The 18,433-nt window shown below is 49.0% G+C and overlaps 1 protein-coding gene across 12 annotated transcripts in view; it reads right to left on the bottom strand.

Moving 5' to 3' along the window:
* ARHGEF11 (Rho guanine nucleotide exchange factor 11) overlaps window positions 1-18,433 on the bottom strand; it is an 85,752-nt gene that overhangs the window by 42,319 nt on the left and 25,000 nt on the right. For 7 of the 12 annotated variants that reach the window (XM_073323598.1, XM_073323608.1, XM_073323603.1 and 4 more), the window contains exon 1: window positions 1,207-1,402. In XM_073323598.1, coding sequence (XP_073179699.1) covers window positions 1,207-1,387 — 181 coding nt within the window. In that variant the 5' untranslated portion in view covers window positions 1,388-1,402. Of the gene's footprint in view, window positions 1-1,206; window positions 1,403-1,510; window positions 1,603-1,972; window positions 1,988-3,222; window positions 3,256-18,433 lie in introns of those variants that run through there. The other 5 variants (XM_073323600.1, XM_073323609.1, XM_073323610.1 and 2 more) reach the window with 3 other exon arrangements.

Below are 18,433 nucleotides of genomic sequence, written 5' to 3'. Positions count from 1 at the left end.
ATGTACCCCTGGAAGACCTCTGCGTACCCCCAGGGGTATGCGTACTGCTGGTTGAGAACCACTGCTCTAGGCAGACAGCCATTCCCTCTCCAAGATCAGCACCTGGCGTTGGCACCAGACAGCCCTGCATCACCTCGCGCTTTTGCATTGGCCGATTCTTGCACTCGGTGCATGCTCTGCAGTTATACCCCAAGCACTGTGGCCCGGGGGCTAATCGAGGATCACGGCCTGCAAGCTTTGCTCCAGCACTGCAGAAGCATTTCAGGGCAAGGGCCTGGCCCCATGTCACCGCTGCTCTCGTATGCATGGCTCTGTTCTAAGGATTTTCCTCTCCCCTTTTTAGGGTACAGGGACCAACCTGATGCAGCAGGAGTGAGGGCTAGACTGCAACTCACAGTGCAGGAGGGGGACTGCCCCTCCAGTGGGAACTGGGGTGGCACATTTCAAAGCAGGGAGGGTGCTGCAACACGCTTTCCATGTCCACACCTAGCCACAAGGCCACTCTTCTGTTTTCACTGGTTGGGCAACTGGAATCGTAAACAGAACCATCGTCATCATCCCGCTAGCTCTAACCTCGCACTTTCCATCCACAGATCTCAAAGTGCTTCACAAGGGAGGGGAGTGTCATTATCCCCATTTTACAGATTGGGAAACGGAGGCACAGGGAGGGCAGCAACTTGGCAGGCAATCAGTGGCAGAGATATTAATAGATTCCTGGGGTCCCAACTCTCATTTCCCAATTCTACCCTAGACGAAAGGTGTAAGTAGCCCCATATGAAGGCCTAGATGGGAGGAGTAATTATCGCAGACCTGGAAAAGATCATTTTATCCCCCATGTCTCCCCCCCATGGCGGTAAAGGGCAGGTGAGCCATTCAAACCCACAAAGACCAGAACAGCTGATGGCTCATGAGGACACCCCTACCCCCCAATGTCATTCCCAGCCTGCCCTGCCCCAACTCCAAAGCTTACTCAGGATCCAATGTCTCTTTCTAGAAAATGATGCCCTCTGGCTCAATCAGCCGTTACGGGTCCAGTCCAGGAATCACCAGGTGAAACTGTCTAGCCTAGGTGCTGCAAGAGGCCCGACTCGATGTTCCTTCTGGACTTATAATCTCTGAGTCTGATAACAGGGGCTTCACGCTGCACAGAGACACGCATGCCAAAGCCTCCGGCCATCTGCATCATGATCTTCCAGCCAGCTTTACCTGTGTGCCTGACGGTCCCATGGTCAGGGTGCTCGCCTGGGACGTGGGTGACCTGGGTTCTGTTCTCTGCTCTGCTGCTGCAGCCTTGGGCAAGTGACTTCCCGTCTGTGGGCCTCAGAGCTCCTTGTGCGCCCAGAGGGCGGACAAGCCCTGCCCACCTCCCGGGGGGGATCAAGACCATCACAACTGGGAGGTGTTGGGAGGCAATGGGGGGGCCAGAGACGTAGCCAAGACAGCCAGATGGTACAGCCCCGAGCCTGCTGTCATAGCAACTCAGAGTGGGGAGGAAAGAAGGAAAAGCTACCTGGAGTTTCAGTGCAGTCAGACGGCTGGCGGCGGTGCCCGGGAGACCTGCGTCCTGGAGCCGAATCGCCCAGTGAAGACAGGCTGCTTAACCTGAAGGGAATGAGACAGACACAGTCATGGAGGAACAAGACTTATCCTTCCACTTACAAGACGCCTCCCTCTAAGGACATAGCAAGCCCCAGCAGTAGTCAGAGCAGCTCTCAGGGCAAGCGATCGCTGGTTCCCGCAGGGCCAGGACAGGAGCTGAAGAATGCTTCTCCCCACTGCCAAAAGCGGCCTCCAGCAGAGAGAGCCAGAGTCCCAGGGAGGGCGCTACACCGTGTAACCCGCGGGTCTGCTAACCCTGGAGGGACGGGCAGGGAGAGGGGATGGTTTGGTTTCCACAGAACATGACGAACAACAGAGAGATGCGCTCATGCAAACCACACGCACAGCACAGGAGGTCAGCGTCAGAGCTTACCAGGCTGCAATGGGGCTGATGGAAGAAGAGAACATGAAGCAGCGAGGAACGAATGAGAGAGACAATGGACAGTTACTTTCTCTTTTTTTTTTAATTTTTTTTTTTGGGGTACTCTTGCTATTCCAGGCAGTTCTGTGATGGGGGAGGGGGCTGGATTGAGAGCCCTGCAGGCCAAAGTTGCTTTCTGCGCATGGAAGAGGTACAACAATAGCACTGGCTCTGCAAGCTTCCCAGGCCTCTCCTACCCAGGCGGGACCGGCTGACCGTGGGGTGAGAAGGGAGCTCCGAATCCACGGCCCATTCGGTCCTGGCCAGCTCTCTCTGCCTAATGCTGTGGTGGGTCGGCATGCTGCGGACATACTGACCCAGCAGGAGCTGGACTGAGTCCCAACAAATTCTTCATGCAAGCCGCTAGGCAGCCAGCACACGGGGGCGACCTGCAGCCGTGACTCACGGCGAAGGGTGGAGTTCACTCCAGTTACCTACCCTTGCGCAGATGCCTCTCTAGCTAGCCAGGCTCGAGGGAGAGCAACCACACGGGAGAACACGCAGGCTGCAGGGAGCAGCGCTATATTGAGCTGTAGCCTGCCCCCTCCCCCCCGCAGCCAATTTGAGTTAATAGCACCGCGGTACTCGAGTGAGGGGGTTGTGCGTGTGGACAGGATTTGAGATTGGCGCAACACCTGAATTAACTGCAGTGAAAGCAAGACCTTAGTACCTACTGCCCCCAGCGTGGGGCCAGACTGGAGCCAGGATCCTATAAGGGAAAGGCCGCATATCCCATTCTTGCCACCCCGCACCTCCCAAGACAGCCATTTCCCCCAAATCTGGTATTGGAACCAGGGCCCTATAGGGGAAAGGCCCCATATCTGATTTCCTGATCTTCTAGAGCCTGGTGGCATAGTGGAGACAGCACCCTACAGGATCCTATGGGGGAAGGCCCCATATTCCATTCCCCAATATCCCCGGGGCCAGCCAGTTCTCCTGATCTGATGCCACATTAGTACCAGGACACAAGAGGTGAAAAACCCCGTTTTATCTTCCCTGGCCCCCTTGAGCCAGCCAGGTTGGGGGGGTCATTGGGTTTTTTTTTGTGGACAATATAAAATGGCAGAAGAAAGGCCACGAGGACATTTACATGAGAGCTGAGTGACACCATCTCCACCTTCACTTTGCACGCAGGGGCTTCGACAAAGCGAGTGCATCGCCAAGTATGCGATTCTGTCAGCCCGCCCCCAGCCCCATCTTACCTGGGCAGGTGAGAGTGCTTTTTACTGGCTGGCCTGTTGCCCAGGAGGGAAGACAGAAATTGACACCAAAGACAAGGACGGTGGTAAAGATGGCGCATGGTCCAGAGGACAGCATTGGGAGTGCGTGGGGGGGGGGAGAGGAGACAAATAGAGAAAAGAGACAGAGGTGTAATGGATGACGCAGCTGTAAACATACTCAGCACTCAGGAGAGGGGACGGACAGACAGGAAGAGGCAGATGCGCGGCTAGCCTTAGGCTTCAGAGCCAGAGCTGCTGCTTCAAAGTGCTTTTTACCCACCAGCCAGAGTCTGCCGACCTGGGCTGGGAGGGGCTGCAGACATACCCTCAGTGACCCAACAGGACTCCTTCGAGGAGCGGAAGGGGAGCTCCCCCTCTGTAGCCAATTCAGCTCTTGACCTCTGCATTCAAGCTGACAGTGCCAAGGGGGATGCCAAAAGGTGTCCACTAGGGGCCAAGTCCCACCAAAATCGTTTCCTGCAGGGCATTCAACAGCCAGAGGGGTACAGCTACCTTCAGAGCCTCACACAGGCCCTGGTACTGCAAAGACTCAGGCAAGTGCTTAAATTTTATGCATTAGAGTCACTTGTAGAAAGCGAAGTAGGTGCTTCTGTCTTTGCAAGATCGGGGCCAAATTCCCTCTGACTCCCTTCCCCACGCATCTGCATACTGATCACCTTCTCAGCAGCTGATCCTTCCCTCCCAAGCCCCAAGAGCGACGCCCCTTCCCTCTCCCACCCCTTGCCCAACCCATCTAGTCCGCTCCAGGGTAGGACAATTTAAAAAGGAGCAAGACTGTTATGGCGGACTCAGGCAGCGACAGCTCCAGAAAAGGGCGCTGAGTGGTCTCCGTTACGACCCCGCTTTCGGGCTGGAGTTTTCCAGCCTCGGGGTCTGGCTCAGAGTGAACATAATCAGAAAGTTTGGACCAGATTCCTTCGACTGCTTTGTGCACAGAGGAGGAGGATAAGGAAATGCAAGCTGTACTCACTGGGACAAAACATCTTCACCTTTGGGTACGATACGCGACTGGACTGTAACAGAACACGTGTGACCCTGGAACGGGACACTGCATCGGGAGCACACCCTTGCAATGGGGTGCGATGGGGGGGGAGCGGGGGTGATGGTGCAGGAGAGGACACCATGGGTCCCATGAGCACACATGAGCAGGGGGACGAGGTGGGGCCGGTGACAGGTTCCACAAGTGCCCACCTGCACAGCGGGGGTAGGGGGCAAACTACAGGTCCAGTCTGAACTTTGGTGGCTTCCCCAAGCACTTATCCACGCAGCCTCAGGCCTTGATCCCGCTGCCAAGCCCCTGCACCGCTGTCAGGGAGGGGCGCTGCCCGCGAGTGCGAGCAAGAGCAGAGACGCAAGCCACAGCACTAAGTGGATCTCTCCAAGTGCCGCGGAGCCATCTGCGTGCCTGCTCCCTTGGGGCCTGATCCAAAGCCCACCGAGAGGATCCCACCGACGTCAGTCTGCTCTGGACCAGAAAGACAGCGGATGGGAGAGCTGCGTCTGAGAGAGGCAGTCATGGCGTGTCTACCAGGTCGGCACCTGAAGGGCGCCTGCAGGTGGCACGGTGCTAGGTGCTGTACGGACATCCAATAAGCATCAGAGATCCCCAAAGAGCTTACAGTCTAAAACCCTGCATACGGAAGGGCCTAACCCTGCCAATCAAGCTGCCCACCTGCTGCTTAGCAGGGGTAACAGAACGGCTGCAGCGCTCCCATCAGGACACGCCCTGGGTTTTCCCCGCATCCCACTAACCGTTTTAGATGCTTTTGAGACTCTCCTCCCTAAGCTCCTAAATCCTTTGGGCGCCCTTCTGAAAATGCGCACCGCCTCCGTGCGTTGCACGGCACGCTAACGGGCACACACCCACCCACACGCACACCCTCCATGAGGCAGGATCAAGCCCGTTCTCCCGCACGCATACCTTTATCGAATAAGCAACACCACCACCAAACACGCATGAGTCAGACTGCAACCATCTCACTGAGGCAGGCAGCAAATTCCTTCCTTTCTCGCCAGGCTAAGTCCACACTTAAAAATGAAAGCCAGAAAAGGGGGAAGGGCTGGGGAAGAACTAATGAAACTCGGTAGGTCTGGACGCTGCTGCAGAGTTCTCAGCTCCTCCCTAGAAAACACACAGCCTAGGTAAATCCAACGAGGCCTGATGCTCAGCCGCTCAATTCTTGTGCGTGGGCAGTGAGTGGCAGAGAGGTCAGGGCGGGGCGTGAAGATGCCTGCAAGCCACCTTTGCTCTCCCTGGAGGCCAGAACCATGCAGGGGTCTGCCTGGCTCGTGTTGTGAAAAGCAGCCGCAGGGCCACGCGAACTTGCTCTTTGCTTCTACTACCGTCGCTGGGAAGCTGAGAAGAGCAACAGTGCAGCACGCTCTGGCCACTTCCCCGATCGGCCCCCCCAGGGACTGGGCACAGGTCCGGAGCAGAGCTCGCATGCCGGCTCCACACGGGCTGTGCAAGGGGCCGGCATGTGCGGGACTCTCAGGGAGCCAGTTCTGCCCACTTGAAAGCCCCTGTACATTGCTAGGGCAGCCTACAGGGACCAAAACGTAACTAAGAGCCAGGCACACCGTATGTATATTTTAATACATGCACACAGAGATTTGGCTCCTGGGCTCTGTACTCTGCAAGGCCAAAGCAAGGACTGGCATTATAATGCTCTTTGGGACGTGTGCACAGACACATGAAAACAAGAAGCCACTGCCAAGTTTTGTGCCAGATTGGTGGAGCAAATCCCCAGGATCCATCCCCCTGCAGCCTGCTCACACCGCGCCTCAAGTCGACACGACTGTTAAACTCCATTTCCAATTTGGCACGGTCTTGAACATTTTTTTTTGGCCCAGACAAAATACAAAGGCCCAACCTTTAAACTTTTGCTCATGATCAGCAGCAGATGGAATCCGGCTGCCGTCCGCAGAGTGTGCTAACTGCATGCAGAAGGCACCAAGTATGCACGGGAAAAACTATTTCTGCTTCGGCAGCAGTTGTAGGGCAGTAAAACGTTCCATTGGGGAAAAAGGGGAGGAGAACTACAGAGAGGTTCATACCGGGAAGAGGAGGAGAATGTGACCTACTGCTCTGGAGTAGGTGGGAAGAAGCATCCTCTGCTTACAGATGAAGGGACGGAGACCAATCTACGATATTTCCATGGCGCCTGTTCCCACGGCATGTAATGCTGGGGTAAATCTCAACTGAACATGCTTGTACCTCCCAAATATGAAGTTACACCTGGCATCGTCTCGGAGGAGTCACAGCCGTGATAAGAAAGCAAAGCCACCTGGCAACATTCCTGCATGAGTGGATGGCACACTCCCAGGACTGTCAAGGTGAAGGGCCCACTGATCAAAGCACAAGTAAAGAGAAACACTGAAGGGGGCGGGGGGGGGGGGCCTGGGCTGGTCAGCGGTGCTGGTCTGACAGCTCCCAAGCAATGTCTTCTGTGCATCTATAACGCATGGACAGCGCAAACAGCAGTACACGCACAGGCCTGGTCTAGGCTAGAGAAGTTACTAAACAAGAGGCCCTAACCACTGACCTAGACCTGAGTTCTAGTCCCAGGTCTGCCACTGACCTGCTGCGTGACCTTGGGTAAGTCACTTCCTCTCTCAGTTTCCTCTCCCACCCTTTGTCTGTCTCATCGGTTGAGATTGTAAATTCATCGGTGCAGGGGCGAAGCGCATGCAATGCACAGCTGGGCTTGACAGGCTCTACTGTAATAAAGCTGTTTGATCTGGCTAAACTGGTGCAAACCCCGACTGCAGATGAACTCGAGTCAGTTTAACCCTGGCTTAAAAGAAGAATCAGTTCAGCTTGCTTCAGTTAAACCATCGCAACGCATTTAGTGTAGACAAAGCCACAGCACCCTGGCTCTGGAGAAAGCGTCCCAGCCCTCACGGCGCACTCTGTGCTGGGTCTCTCTGCCAGCCAGGGAGCCCAGTTAGTGCCCAGCGTGATGCAGACACTGGAGTGAGATTCACCCAATGAAACCACCAGCTGATGAGAATGGCTCCACGTCCAGTCGAGAGGGTACCAGAATAGAGTCAGGGCTCCTAGGAGCTACTTCTGGCTTTTCTTCATTTCAGTTTATTCAACTAGTTCAGTTCAATGCCTACAGGTGGATAAAAATGGATTTTTAAAAAAAACAAATTTTTAAAAAATTGTAATTGAATTTTTGACGTTATTTAAATAAGAAGTTTTTTCTTTTTAAAAATAAACCCATTTAAAATAAAATCTGAATGTAATACCAAATATGTTAAGGCCTTAACTTTTCAGAATCTCATAAAACATTTAAGTAAAAATATAAATATGCTGGATCCCTGAGTCTCTATCCAAAACTTTAAGTTAAAGGCTGCTTTTCTATATAAAGAAAGAATTAAGGCGGGGGGGGGGGGTAACATCGAACTTTTGAGGTCAAGCTTTATGGCACAATGCATCAAGTACTGTACCAAGGGCTTGTTTGCTATAATAAAAATAAATGTTATATGCTGCTCTGTGTATATATAAGTAAATTCAGGTTACCAGCAGGCTTGACACAAACCATGAACAAAACATTAATTATCTAGTGAATAAGCAATAGATCATTCGGCATTTTCTAAGATACTAAAAATATACAATTAAATTAATAAGAACCTAAACCATTTAAGCCATATAATTGCTTTAATAAATGCCTAGTTATAATGTGCCCCCTTAGGGAGCAAAAACGTTATATCAAATCTAGTGTAAAAGCTCTATTTCTTCGTAAATCAACATGTTTTAATGGTTATATCAACCAGTGAGAATGCACCATTCTTTAGAAAATAACTGAAGTACAAAATGGAGAAGTTGATTAAAATCAATTATTTAAACCAAGGCTTTCCACTTGGTGATTTAAATCAATCCACCCTGAATGACTAGTTCATTCAAAGTTAAGAAACCAGTTGGGAGTTGAAAAGACAGGAAAGCTTGTTTTCCTCTTCCAATCTATGAATAAAAACTAGTTGTGAGAGGATGAGATCTATGAGCTCTAAAATCTTGAAGGACAAGGTGACCAAAAACAATCAGTTCAATTCATTAACTTGCAGATAGTTTAGCTACATAGACAGATAAGCAGTCTAATAAATCAATTAGTTTTAAATGCAAAACATGTTTTGATAAACCTTTTTTCCCTCGTATATCCAGCACATTTAAGGTAGTTTTATTTAACACAAAAAATTTAAAATGCTATTTTTGTGCACTTTAAATCAATTTAAACCAAACAGAGCTTGACACAAATCACAAGCAAAAAATTAATCTAGTAAAATCAGAAATGCGTCATTCACCATTTTCCAATGTAAGAAAAAATGTACATATAAGAATCTGAATAAATGTAAGTTAAGCTACATACTTGCTTAAGTAAGCGTGACTAGAAAGAGCATAAACTCCCGGTTAGCAAAAAGTACCACTGGGTTTAGTGTAGAGTCTTTATTTAGTTGCCAATCAATGTTTTAATGGTTACCAACCAATGAGAATCGTCTTTTCTTTAAGACAATAACTAAAGTGCAAAGACAAAACCTGATTGAAATCAATTATTTAAACCAAGGTTTCCTGTTTGTTGATTTAAATCATTATTAAAAGTGGTGTTTTAAATCACCGTTGATTTAACTCAATTAATCCTGGTGTTGTTTTACAGAATTTGGTGAACTGGGAGTGGTGGTGGGGGGAGAAAAAAAATGGCAAAATTTGCTAAATGATCCAAAATTATTTAGGTCAGTCAAGACCAGAGGAGACGATTGCTAGGAACTTCAGAGGGATTGAACCAAACTGGGCAAACAAGCAACAGGATGGCAGATGAAATTCAATGGGAACAAACTGCTAAGTAATTTGTAGTGTCAGCAGTGAAGTTGGAAACAGAACCAGGACCCAACTCAGCCCCCTGCTCTAGCTGCTAGTGAGAGTTCTGGGTCAGCTTTTCACTTCCCTATTTCTTATGAATTCTTCAGCTAGTAGCTTAACCCTGAAAATCCACTTGGGGCTCTCCTGCAAGCCAAAAGCAACCCCAGCGATACCCACGCCTTTGCCAGAAGCCTCTCCCTCTTTGCCAAACGTGCTATCACTTGCATCTGAGAACAGCAAGATCTGCGTAGGTCCAGGTGGGCCAACTTCCCCCTCCTCTATGCATCCAGCATCAGACCGCACGCTCTCTCAGGCTATCTGGAGAGGTGGTTGAGGCTAGGGAGTGAATGGAAACAGGGAAGAAGCTAAGTGACTGGAGCAGCCATAGGAAGCAGAAGAGACACTTGTATTTTCCAAGAAAAGTTAGCTAAGTCAAGCAGCTCCTGGGCCACCATGTGCAAGGGCAGGTAGAATAAAGGTGCAAAGCTATACGTGGTTTTCATTTCTATTTAAATGCCCAAGTTCGATTTTAAGAGAGAACAAGGGGAGAGCCAGGCACAGTTACAGAGAGACTCATGTAAGTGTCACTTCTGAAGCTCCTTCCTCCAATTCATCTGGAGTAGTTCCTACCCCCCAATACTAGCTCCCCCCGCGCTTCTCCCTCCAACCTTGGGCATCTCGTCGCCAGCTCCCCATGGGACCCTCCCTTCAGGCCTGGCCCCCTCCTGAACAAAGAATGTCAATGGTATTGTCTGCCACTGTCCTGCCATGGGCCTTGGGCAAGCTGTTTCACCGCCGTGCCTCAGTTTCTCCATCTGAAAAGTGGGGGTAATGATACTGACCTCCTTTGTAAAGCACACTGAAAGCTATGCATGAAAAGCTGCATAAGACCCATGAAACTGTGTAAGCCAACTAGCGAGACTCTTTCATTGGCCCAGGCCGCTGCAGTATCCTGAACAGCCCAGAGATGCCTCGGACGCGTTTGTCCACATGGATTTAACAGACCCAATGAAACACAGATCCAGATCTAAGCAAAGGCCTCCCGACTTCTAGGACATTGAAGTTCGAATTTACCATTTCACTGCTGCACCCGCCTCCTCCAGTTCTACTCCGTAGACTGTCCAAACACTGACTGAGAATAAAGACAATCAAATAATTCATGGCAAATAATTTGATCCATTTCATTTTTGGCTGTCCAAGAGGTGGCAATATTATCCAGTTTATTGGTTACTGGAAACTGATTAGTTACTTCCTGAAACATCTCTGAGACTGCAGGTCAAGGGTTGGGCATTTGACCTATCCAAAAATAACTGGTCAACTGACTGGCCAAATAATGTCAAAAATGGTCACATATTTTAAAGCACTATTAGATCAGTAACAACAGGTTTTAAAAAAGGAGTAAGTTTTTATGGTCTCCAGCAGAATGACCCTTAGATAGCTACTTACGTCTAATGAAAAAAAAAAAAAAGCTGTTGAAATGAGTTATTTCAACTCAGAAAAATGCAAAAATTTGAAATGAAGTTCAAAAAAAAAAAGGATAATTATTATTCTTACCTATTTAGCAATGTTCAGTCAGCATTTAACGGTGAACGTTATCCATGTTACAAAAGAAAAGCAAAATGATACAAACACATAGCACCTATAAAAGCAAAGTCATTTTTAAATGCACTTATCTGAGGCAGGCAGCAGGCCAGATCTCCAAGCAGCTTAAGGGTTGTGCATCTCTTCTCATTGTGTTGGGGGAGGAGGTTTAATGACTGTGAACCCTCCTTCCCCCTCCCCACTCCCTTCCGTTAGTCGGTTAGACTGTAAGCTCTTTGAGGAAGGGACCTTGTCCTTAAGTTGTTTAATGTGCTTTGTAAACCGCCATGTGGGTTGATGGCCAGGTATACAAATAAAGAGATTTTTATATATATACACACGTTTCTTGTTGAAGATTCCAGCCACTGTTCAATGTTCAATTAGTTCACCTTTTTTCCCCATCAGGCGGCATTAACCTGTCGCAGCGTGATCAAGCTATTTAAGAAGGCCTGATGACAGATGGCACCATGATGCAATCAAAAACGTAAGCTGCCGCCTACATCAGGACATTCTTGCTGGAATATTTGACGTTGGTCAAATAATAGGTGTCAATTGACCCGTCATCTGAGATTATTGGACCGGTCAATTGACCGGCTTGCCAAACCTATCCAGCTTTGAGTTTGCTGAGAGTATTTAAAATCCCCATGATGCTGATTAGTTACCCAAGTCATAGGGTATTGTGCCTATTGGCCGACCGGATGATTTATGCAACCAACCACCAAGGCAACCCTCAAAATTTAATAAAATTCTAATATAAGGTTCAAAATTCATTTTCAGCAAAAACCAGAGCTAAAAGTTCAACTTGTGAGAGCATCCATGCTTGAGCACTCAAATGCATGCAGAAAAGGAACACACAGGACCTGATCCAAAAACTAGTAAGTCAATCGGAGCCTTTTCAGTGATTTCAATGGGCACTGGGCCTAGTCTACAGTTAAAACTTAGATCAACCTAGCTAAAAAATTTCACACCCCTGCGCACAATAGTTAGGTCGCCCTTACTCCTGGTGCTAGATCAACGGAAGGATTCTTCCGTCAACCTTGTTACCACCTCTTGGAGACGGAAACGCTGATGGAAGAACCCTTTCTGTCAACACAGGAAGTGTCTATGCTACGGAAATACAGCAGCACTGTAGAGGCAGGAGAACAGACATACCCTGGGTCTGCCCCAAAGGACAGGATACATATTTATGCAGCAAGATAAAGTTTTTCTGCTTCAGGGAATCGGTCAACTACTGAGACCTTGTCTACACACAAAAAAGGTTGTACGGGTTTAACTACAGCAATATGACCCTCTTTATGGGGATGCAGTTATACTGGTACAAAGATCCTTATACCAGTACAGCTTATTCCTATGTGGGAAAGAGAATAAATTATGCCAGTATGAGGCATCTTTATACCAACAGAACTGTATTCATACTAAGAATTGTACTAGTGTAAGTCTTCCAATACAAAAAAAAGTCACACCGCCAAACAGCACAGTTACACTGGTACAAAAACCGTGCATAGCCGAGGCCTAATTTGATGGAGGTCTGAAAGACATTTTGGGGAGGTTATTACATGACTGTCCACCTTCCTCCAAAGCAGCAGGTACTGGCCACTGTCAGAGATAATATCCTGGCAACATGGACCATGGGTCCCATCCAGTCTGGCAATTCTTGCATTCCTAAATGGTCCAACAAAGAGGGCTGAATCTAAATTCACATGAGTAGCTATGAATCTCTCCCCGCAACAAACTATTCCACCTTCAAGCGCCACTTGATACGGAGGGAGGTTCACTAAATAGGCCCCGTAATAAAACCACGTTGCCATCAGTTGTTGCCACCACCACCACCTCCTGTCACCAATCACACCTAACGGGATTACGCAAGTGTGAGGGGTTGGATCACAGAAACCCCCTGGGGCTGCCACCTGATGTGCCAAGACTACGTCTGCTCCTGCTTTCCTGCCCTGCCAGCATAGGACACCAGCACCCTGCCTGTTTTGAGCCAGACCCGCTAGCCTGCTGCAAACCCAGACCCAGGTCCAAACCATGTTCCCTAACAGCCGTAGGCTTAACTGAAAGCAGCTTACAGAAGTGTGCCTGTCTTTAACACTCAGATGCCCAACTCCCAATGGGGTCCAAACCCTAAATAAATCTGTTTTACCCTGTATAAAGCTTATAGAGGGTAAACTCATAAATTGTTCGCCCTCTATAACACTGATAGAGAGATATGCACAGCTGTTTGCCCCCCCATTCCCCCGCCCAAATATTAATACATACTCTGGGTTAATGAATAAGTAAAAAGTGATTTTATTAAATACAGAAAGTAGGATGTTAAGTGGTTCCAAGTAGTAACAGACAGAACAAAGTGAATTACCAAGCAAAATAAAATAAAACACGCCAATCTAAGTCTAGTACAGTAATAAAAACTGAATACAGATAAAATCTCACCCTTAAAGATGTTTCAATAAGTTTCTTTCACAGACTGGAGCTGGACACCTTCCTAGTCTGGGCACAATCCTTTCCCCGGTACAGCCCTTGTTCCAGCTCAGATGGTAGCTAGGGGATTCCCCATGATGGCTGCCCCCCTTGTTCTGTTCCACCCACTTATATATCTTTTGCATAAGGCGGGAATCCTTTGTCCCTCTGGGTTCCCACCCTTCCGTCTCAGTGGAAAAGCACCAGGTTAAAGATGGATTCCAGTTCAGGTGACATGATCACATGTCCTGTGAGACTCCAAGCCTTCATTCCTCAGAGCCTGACTCACAGGAAGGCCTGCCTGCAAACAGAGCCATCCACAGTCAATTGTCCTGGTTATTGGGAGCCATCAAGATTCCAAACCACCATTAATGGCCCACACTTTGCATAACTACAGTAGGCCCTCTGAGTTAGATTTCATATTTCTCGTTTCAGATACAAGAGTGATACATTTCTACAAATAGGATAACCACACTCAGTAGATTATAAGCTTTATAATGATACCTTACAAGAGACCTTACGCATGAAGCATATTTTAGTTACATTATATTCACACTCTCTCTATAGAGTGTGTCACACCCTCCTCCTGAACTTACTGCCAGGGACTTGGACACTGACCATGACGGAGGCAGTATACCTAAAATTCCTCTTTGGGCTCCCCTCTGGGGAAGACACTCCTGTGTCCCCCAAAAGGGAAAGAGACCCTGATCCAGCTGCGGGCTCACAGCTACCAGCAATGACAGACCCTTCACTGGCCAGCAAAATCCCCCCCGCCACCCTCCACTTCACTCAAGTTGGGCTTGCTTCCAGCTACAGAGGCCTTGGGGTTTGTTCCCACTGCAGCAGTCGCCAGGACCCCAACTTCCAGCTCCAGGACACATGTCTCTGTGCACCTCTTCCACTCCATTACAGCCCATTCATGCTTCTGGGTCTCGATTTGCTTTGTCTTTTAAGTCCAGGGTTTGCTGGTGAGCAGCCTTCTTGTTTTCCAGAGCAGCCTTTTCCCGGGCAAACTGCACATCAATTTCCATTTGTCTTCCCGTTAGGCCATCACTCGAGCTGGGATACCACAGAGAACCCCCTCCTGCCAGAACAGGCACCCCTCCACTCCTGTCTTGCTAAGTTAAGACACTCCAGTCAGCTTCAGCACAGACACAGAGGTTGGGCCATATCCATCTGCAGTTCACTGACACTGAGATGCACTCAGCTCAGGGGCTTCTTAGTTAACAGAGACTTTCCCAGTGCCCAGTGTTCAGCCTTTGTGAGCAATTTGCAACCTGTGCAGTTTTAGCTTCTTCTGATCTTCCCTCTAACTTATTTCGCTTCCTTTTCTGTCCCTACTTCCCTTACCCAAAATAAGCAAACAGAAAATAACAAATCAGTAACCACTTTGTCTATTCTCCAGCCACCACAATTAAGACTCACTTACAAATCACTACCAGTATCTCAAAGCAATCAGCTGTGCACAGATCCTGCCGACTACGCCACTGTGATGGGTTGGATCACAGAAACTGCCTGGGAGCTGCCACCTGATGTGCCCAGACTACTTCTGCTCTTGCTTTCCTGCCCTGCCAGCTTAGGACTCCAGCACCCTTATCTGTATTCAGTTTTTATTACTGTACTGGACTTAGACTGGCGTGTTTTATTTTATTTTTCTAGTTTCAGATACAAGAGTGATGCATTTATACAAATAGGATGACCACACTCAGTAAATTATAAGCTTTGTAATGATACCTTACAAGAGACCTTTTGCATGAAGCATATTTTAGTTACATTATATTCACACTCTCTATATGGATGCATCACAGCAAGGTCACACTTGCGTACCAGAGCCCCAAGCATCACAGAGCAAGTCGAACAGCAACTGGCAGACCTGGGAGACAAACAGCAGAACCAAAAGTATCATAATCTGGGCAGAGCTGAGAAACTCTGGCTCTGGTTGGAGTGGCAGGGCTTGCTGGAGGTGAGAAAACTAGTGCAAGCCCCAGAGCACTGGAAGACAGCGTGACACCTAGAGTGGGATCTCCAACAGAACCATGCCAAGCATGGACTGATATGGCAGGAGAACTACAAAGGCACACAAGCAGGACTTGGTCAAAGTGTACTGAAGACATGCTCCATCAATGGAAACACTCCTTTGTTGCTGTAGCATAGATGTGTCCTCGTTCCTAAGTGGGCTCTGACAGACGAGCTATTTGGGCAAGACGCTTTTCCTCTGAGCCTCAGTCCTATCCCCCTGCATTTTCCACCCCTTGTATACTAGGAGGAGGATAGTAAGACATCCCCCTTTCCCACGGCGATCGTGAGGATCAATTAACATTGGGGCAGCAGTCCCAGGATGCCCTAGGGCCGAATGTCCTTATTAAGCATAAAGTAACAGGGAAAGTTTGGGTTTTATTCCAAATTAAAAGAAGAAAAAAAGAAAACATTAAGTTCAGAGGGAAGCCAAATCGGGCATATTATCAAGGCAGGGGGGAGGGGGGAGAGAAGAGCCACAACGCTGGCTTAGGAAGACGCCACAAGCTAAATACAAAACCACAGGAACAGCCAGTTCTCACCTCTTTGTGCCTTTGTGCATTGTCAGTCACAAAAAAAAAACAAAAAAACCATAGCTAATCAAGAAACTCCCCAATCCCCCTCACTCCTAGGCACTAGGAGTACACGTAGAATCCAGCAGGTACATTAGCAATAAGCTCCAAACAATAGGGGTTTTTCAAAGCAATTCCACCCCCTCCTTACCCCTACCCCATCCTGAGGGATGGAAAGTCATAGTCCATTGAAGCATAAACTCTGCTGCTGAAGCAGATTTCCAAGACGACATGGCTCCTTGAAACCATAATTATAGGCGAGTTCGACGCAGGGAGGGTAATTCCATCCCCGTTCCATTGGATCAGCATTCCCCTGCCCCTCTCTATGCCCTCCTCCCGCACCCCCGGTGGCCAAGTCAGAGCGCAGTGAGTACTCCTAATTGAAACTTCCATCCGCTGCCTAGCGCACGCAGCTGGCTAGCAGCCTCCCCTCCCCTCCCAGCACTGGCCATTCTAGCAGTGAAGAGAGCCCGCCCCGCCCCGGGCCCTGAGGCGTATGGAGTCAGAGGGAAGGAGGCGAGAGGTGTCCACTGAGAGGGGGGTGCTGATGGTCGAGGTGTCGGCTGTGCCAAGCTGCCCAACTCGTTCAGAGCAATTTGATCCTGTGAGGCACTCTGGACGACTCTGCGCCATTTTGACAATGCCGGGGGGGGCGGGGGCAGGAGGGAAATCCCAGGGCCTTCTCTCAGGCCTCATGGCCACGCTGCAAAAGGTGCATGCTTTGCAGAGAAGAGATGGGGGGTGGGGGGGGGGGGGTGGGAATGCAGCAGCAGAGATGTCACTTGATCCAATAAGCAAATGACCCGTAGGCAGGGATCCTCAGTCACACAGCAGCACTGTTACGCTCCTCTGGCTGTGCATGGCACCCCGGTGTAAATGCCAATCACACACGTCTATTGCAAGCTCCTTGGGTGGGGACTGGATTTTTTTTTCTGTGTTTGTACAACGCTTGGCACCAGGGGGGTCTGGCCCCCAAACTATCCCTATTACTTTATGCTTAACAAGGTGTTACCACGATGCAAATAAATAATAATGTTCTTCTAAGACACCTGGGTTCTGTTCCCAGCGCTGGCTCTAGTCTAGACGATGGGCAACTCACTTCACCTCTCAGCTCCTCACTACACATCTCTGATGTGAGCACCATTCATCTCATGCCAGGAAAGAGGCAGGAACCCTGTGGAAGTAGAAGTATGTGGGCTCACGTGACTAAAGACTGTATCAGGAGGTATACACACAAGAGGGCCAAATTAAGGGTGCACAGGTAAAAGGCACACTCCTGATACCAGGGTGACCCTCCTGCCAAAATTCAGGTCCCTGTTACAAAGCTCGGAGGGACTAGAGCCTTTCAGCGAAACGGCTGTCAGAATTTAATAGAGGGAGTAATATATTGTTTTGGCCAACCTCCTTCTCGGAAAAAGCTGGAAGATTTTTGCTTCACCTTTTCAGAAAAGCTGACACCCCCCAAGGAAAATTGCAGCCTGAATGGCAAAGTTAAAAAGCAACTGAAATCAGGGACGTATGAAGAGTATCAGGTGACTTTAACTGCAGGCAGCATTACCACAGCTGGCCATAACACTGCTCCAGGCTGGAGAAGGGAAGCAATTCCTCCCTCTACGGTCTTACCCTCCCTTGCTAGCCAGAGGTACAATGGCAGAATTTTAAGAGACAGCAGCTTGGTACCCAAAGCGTAGGCACCTGTTAGAACGAGGCTCAAGGAGGATGTCTTTAGTGCGGCCTGGACCTTTAAAACTATTCTGCCACCTTAAGGGCAGAACTATGAGCCTGCCAGATGCAGCAGATAAGCCGTCGCTCAGATACCACAATGTAAGAATCTAAACAGAATCCGAAAAGCCCCTGGGTTCTACCGAAAAGCCCCTGGGTTCTACCCCCAGCACTGGGAAAGGCAGGGGTAACAGGGAGCTGGCAGCCGGGGGCTTCTATTCTCAGTGATAATGATACTGACCCACCTTTGTGAAGCGCTTTGAGATCCTGGGATAAAAAGCCCCAGTGCAAGTGCAATGTAGAATATTTTTTTAGGCAGCCAATGTAAAGAGCACAGGGGTCACTACTGACCTACAGCAGCAGCTACAAATTGAGCTGCAGAGAAACAGGCAGAATACCATTAAAGTCAAGGTGGGATTGTTAATATGGTTCATGTCACACACTCGACTTGGTTTTAAAAAAAGCAAACTTATGCAGACTTTTCCATCCTATTACTCAGGCCCAGAGTCTGGGGCCGATCCTGCATGGTCACCAGGAGTTGAGGGTCTGGCTTATTGTAACTCATGGACACAGGCCTTTTAAAAAAAGGCACAGTCAGATTTTCAAGTGTGCCGCACTCTGACCACTTAGTCTGGTGCAGATGGGAGCAGAGCTCTCAAAGATCCATCCCTTAGAGCTCATTCTCAGGGAGCAGCCAGGAAACATGTACTGACTGGTCCACGGAGGAAACAAGATGCATCCCCCCAGGCTGTACTTGGGTTCAGTACTACAGTAAGTTGCAGGGGGGCCGACACCTCTCCTAGAAGCTGATGCGTCCCTGAATGATTTGCAAATGGCTGAACCAGAGAGCTGCCTGTTCAAGTGTCAGTAAAAATTGGGAAAGACGGGAGCTAGGCTGCCTAAAAGGAGTAACGCTGCAGCCCCTTTGTTACCATTCCGACTCCTGTCCTACCTCTTAGCACGC

Source organism: Lepidochelys kempii, chromosome 24 (genome assembly GCF_965140265.1).
Source record: "Lepidochelys kempii isolate rLepKem1 chromosome 24, rLepKem1.hap2, whole genome shotgun sequence".
Taxonomy (NCBI): domain Eukaryota; kingdom Metazoa; phylum Chordata; order Testudines; family Cheloniidae; genus Lepidochelys; species Lepidochelys kempii.
This window is presented reverse-complemented; position numbering and strand designations above follow the sequence as displayed.